Below are 4,379 nucleotides of genomic sequence, written 5' to 3' on the forward strand. Positions count from 1 at the left end.
GTAAAACATTGCCCTAGCCAGGTTGGCTCTGTGAATAGAGCGTCGGCCTGTGGACTGAAGGTCCCGGTTTCAATTCTGGTCAAGGGCACATGCTGGGGTTGCGGGCTCAATCCCCAGTGTTGGAGTATGCAGGAAGCAGCCAGGAGGCAGCTGATCAATGATTCGCTCCTATCAGTGATGTTTCTATCTCTGTCTCTCCCTCTCCCTACCTCTCTCTGAAATCAATAAAAATAAAATAAAAATTAAAAATAGAATGAATGCTTAAATAAAATACCCCCAACCCCTATGTAAGTGGAAGGAAATTTGGCAAAGTAAGAAAAGAAAAAATCAATGACATCCAGAGTCCTACCACCCCCAGAAGATAATTACTATAAACATTTTTGATGCATTGCATTTTATGTTTAATATGACTAGTTTTTAAACCACTACATGTTAACATACAGTGATATGCATAAAATGTGTACTCTGGTTCATTTCAATGCTTTAATATTAATATTTTTACATATTACTAGAAGTCACTTTAAACAATTTTTATTTGCTACATAATATACAACTTTATAAATATAATTTGCTTAACTATTACACTTTGGTGGACACTGAAGTTACTTCTAATTTTGTGCAGTGCTGTCAGAGTATTAGCTTTGACAGATTCCCAAAAGTGAACTATTTGCAGAGTATGAACAGCCCACCAGTGTGGCTCAGTGGTTAAGCATCAACCTATGAACCAGGAGGTCACGGTTCTATTCCTATTCATGGTACATGCCCAGGTTGTGGGCTCAAGAGTATTAATATTTACTTATATTCCTGAAACATACGTTCAAAATTGCTTTCTAAAAAGTATGTACTAATTCCCACCCACTCTAAAGGTGAACTCGACTCACAGAACTTATATCAACAAGTGTTATATAATTTTTTATTTTTGCTAATGTGAAAGACAAATAATGGTGTAATTATTATTTTAATTAGTATTTTTAAAATGTAAATGAGACTATATGATTTATACAAATACACAAATACATTCACCACAGTCTCCTGTGTCACTTCTTCTGTGAATTGCTATTTTTGTGTTGTTGTTTTCTTGTTCATTTAACAATAAAATGCACCATCCTCAATTTCTGTTATTCTACTAATACTCTCAATTCAGTATACAAAAGACTATATGATCAAGATTTTTTAAATCAAGGTAAGTGCTTCATCAACAAGAGAACATAAAAAATTATCAAGGGGAACAGTTTGTAAAGTGTTCCAACCATAACGCTGCACACCTGAAACTATTACAAAATAATATTATAATGTTAAATGTAAACTGTCATTGAAAAAAAATTTTTAGTAAAAAAAAGGGGGAAGAATAAGAAGAGATTATAGGAACAAAACCAACCAATGAATATACACTATAATTTTCAACTTATTCACAAGTCCTATCATATTAAAAATGTAACATTTTATAACAACTATTGAATTTGATACCTGCTGAATTCCAAGGCACAAGTATAAGATACTGTCTGGATCATATTTTTCACCATTTGGTCTCCGCACCTCTTGGATAAATTGGCATAAGCCCACACTCAACTCAGCAAAAGTGCATGACAAAATATCTTCCTTCAGCTTGACAGAGCGGACTGTGGAAAGGTAGAAGACATCTGAAATATTAACTTATAAAAAATATAATGCCCGCTGGTATGGGTCAGTGGCTGAGCGTCGACCTATGAACCAGGAGGTCACAGTCCAATTCCCAGTCAAAGCACATGCGTGGGTTGTGGGCTCGCCCCAGTGTGGGGCGTACAGGAGGCAGCCAATCAATGATTCTCTTTCATCGTTGATGTTTTTATCTCTCTCCTTTTCCCTTCCTCTCTGAAATTAATAAAAAATTACTAAACAACAAAAAAAAAAGGAAATACAATACCATTTACTTGATTCATTGAATAAACACTGAGTATTGTGCTATCCTGATCTCAAGGTTTTTTTAGTTAAAGAAATAAATACAATGCAGTATGTATGGTGTAACAGGTGCTATAATAGAGGTTATTTAAATGAGATTCTATGAAAGGAAATGAAGGAAATCTAATAAACGAGAAGGGTCAGGTCAGATTCTGGAGAATGTGACACTAATGCTAAACCTTGAAAGGTGAAGAAGAGTTACACAGGTAAATAAAGACTCTGAGCTACTTGTAAAATTTAAGAAAAATAAACAAAATCCTTTATATTTACATAATAAACTGATGATCGAAAGATACAATTTTACCTTTATAACAAACCCTTAAAATTGGGAGTAGTGCCCTGACCGGTTTGGCTCAGTGGATAGAGCGTCGGCCTGTGGACTGAAAGGTCCCGGGTTCGATTCCAGTCAAGGGCATGTACCGTGGTTGCAGGCACATCCCCAGTGGGGGGTGTGCAGGAGGAGGCTGATCGATGTTTCTAACTCTCTATCCCTCTCCCTTCCTCTCTGTAAGGAATCAATAAAATATATTAAAAAAAAAATTGGGAGTAGTATATCAATTTTTCTTTTTAACAATAAGACTTCAATTTCTAAATAATTTTAAACATTCCTTTTATAATCTGAAATTGACAATGATATTATAAGTGACCACAAGGAAACAAAATGAGTTTTACCTCTACAGCCTGGCTCTGAGGATTCTTGGGAGAGTGGATGGTCTTGAGCACTTCCTAAGGGATCAGAACATGGGCTAGATGAGGCATGTTCAATTCCTGAAAGGGAAAATAAATAAATAAATGAGAACTTTAAATAAAAATGGGGAAAAATTAAGTAAAGCCAAAACTAGAGTTTTATGGGATTTTTGACCTAGTATTTATTCTTTTAGAGTAAATTCATTAATTTATTTATTCATTTCCCCTTTATCCCCTAAGTCAAAACACAAATTCATGCTGTGTATTTACCGCCACATTTCAGATCCCCCTGCTCTTCCTTGGCATTTTTCCACTGAACCCAGTTCTTCCAGGCATTTACCCCATACATATATTTCAGTGTCATCCCAGACACTGAGCACCCTTGAAAGGCTCCTTGAATAAGACTCCTGGGCTCCACAGGTACTATAGACTTCTTTCGTCCCTGTCAGAAGTCCAAAAATACAGAATATAAAATTTAGTCTTGGATCGTTAAGAATCAGCGTTCTCAAAGCTAGAAAGGGCATACATTTACACAATATGGAAGTTGTATTAGATCTGAAAGATTCAGAGTTCTTAGAGCTGAAACGACCTTTGGAGAAAAAAAAGAAAGTTGAAATATAGAAGACCGTACGTAATTATTACTAGGATTTGAGTATTTACCATGGGCCAGTATCTGGACCAAACCAGTGGTCGAATAACATTTACTATCAGGTCTGTTTAATGAACACATGAACAGAACATATTTTGGGTATAAAAAAGCCTCAGTAAGTTCTCTAACTATAATGTAATTAAACTAGAAACCAATGATGGAACGATGCTAAGAAAATATTCAAAAACTGGAAATTAAACAGCACATTTATTAATACCCCATGGGTCAAAGAAGAAACCACAAATGCAATTAAAAAATATTTTGAACGTAAGTGAAAATATAAACAAAACATATCAAAATGTTTGTGATGATGCTAAAACAGTGCTTACAAACAAATAGGATTCTACTGAGCCTCCTATCTATCTACTCCAGGACTTCTGTGAGGATCAAATGAGATGAGGCATGTGAAAACGCTTCACAAACATTTGGTTAAACTGTAAAATGTTTGGATATAAAGCAAATTGGGTTCTTGGGCTGAAGAAACTGCAAAGAGGCTAGTTGCTAGGGAGAGGAAGCCGGGTGTTGCGACATCATTATCCGGCAACTGTTTCAGGGCTTGGCTGTGGACCGCATTTTGCGTCATTGGCTCTTGGCAGCATTGGCTGCGATTTGGTGGGGTGTCACTCCGGGGTGGTGGCGGGGCCTGTGTCTCACTGGGGGATGCCACATGTTGGTTTGTCAGGGCCAGGTCCATGGTGCCGCTTATTTTTAAACTAGAGGCCCAGTGCACAGATTCATGCACGAGTGAAGTCCCTTGGCCTGTCCTGCACCCTCTTGCAATTCAGGACCCCTTGGGGATGTCGGACTGCCAGTTGCAACCCGATCCCCACAGGCCAGGCCAAGGACCCCACCAGTGCACAAATCCATGCACTGGGCCTCTGTATGCATATAAGATCTTTCATTAATCTCTTCACGCCCTTCCCCCCTCCCCTTTTCTGAGATCCATCATTCTATTCCATTTTCCCATGCCTGTGTGTTGATCGTCTGCCCCCTGGTGGTGAGTGCGCATCATAGCTATGGGTAAAAGGGACACTTAGGCTTTTATACTAGTACTAGAGGCCCGGTGCACAAAAATTTGTGCACTCGAGGGGGGAGGGGTTTCAAG

General features: G+C 37.9%; 1 protein-coding gene across 8 annotated transcripts in view; it reads right to left on the reverse strand.

Annotated features, from left to right (window-relative positions):
• Positions 1-4,379, reverse strand: part of ZMYM4 (zinc finger, MYM-type 4) — a 118,721-nt gene that overhangs the window by 16,311 nt on the left and 98,031 nt on the right. For all 8 annotated transcript variants that reach the window (XR_001516145.1, XM_015572843.1, XM_015572841.1 and 5 more), the window contains 3 exons: positions 2,896-3,067; positions 2,611-2,706; positions 1,468-1,619 (listed from right to left, as the gene is read on the reverse strand). Coding sequence is in view for 7 of the 8 variants with exons in the window: in XM_015572843.1 (XP_015428329.1) it covers positions 1,468-1,619; positions 2,611-2,706; positions 2,896-3,067 (420 nt within the window). In the remaining variant the exon portion in view is untranslated. The remainder of the gene's footprint in view (positions 1-1,467; positions 1,620-2,610; positions 2,707-2,895; positions 3,068-4,379) is intronic.

The sequence above is a fragment of the Myotis davidii genome, unplaced genomic scaffold (assembly GCF_000327345.1).
Source record: "Myotis davidii unplaced genomic scaffold, ASM32734v1 scaffold88, whole genome shotgun sequence".
In the NCBI taxonomy this organism is placed as follows: Eukaryota; Metazoa; Chordata; class Mammalia; order Chiroptera; family Vespertilionidae; genus Myotis; species Myotis davidii.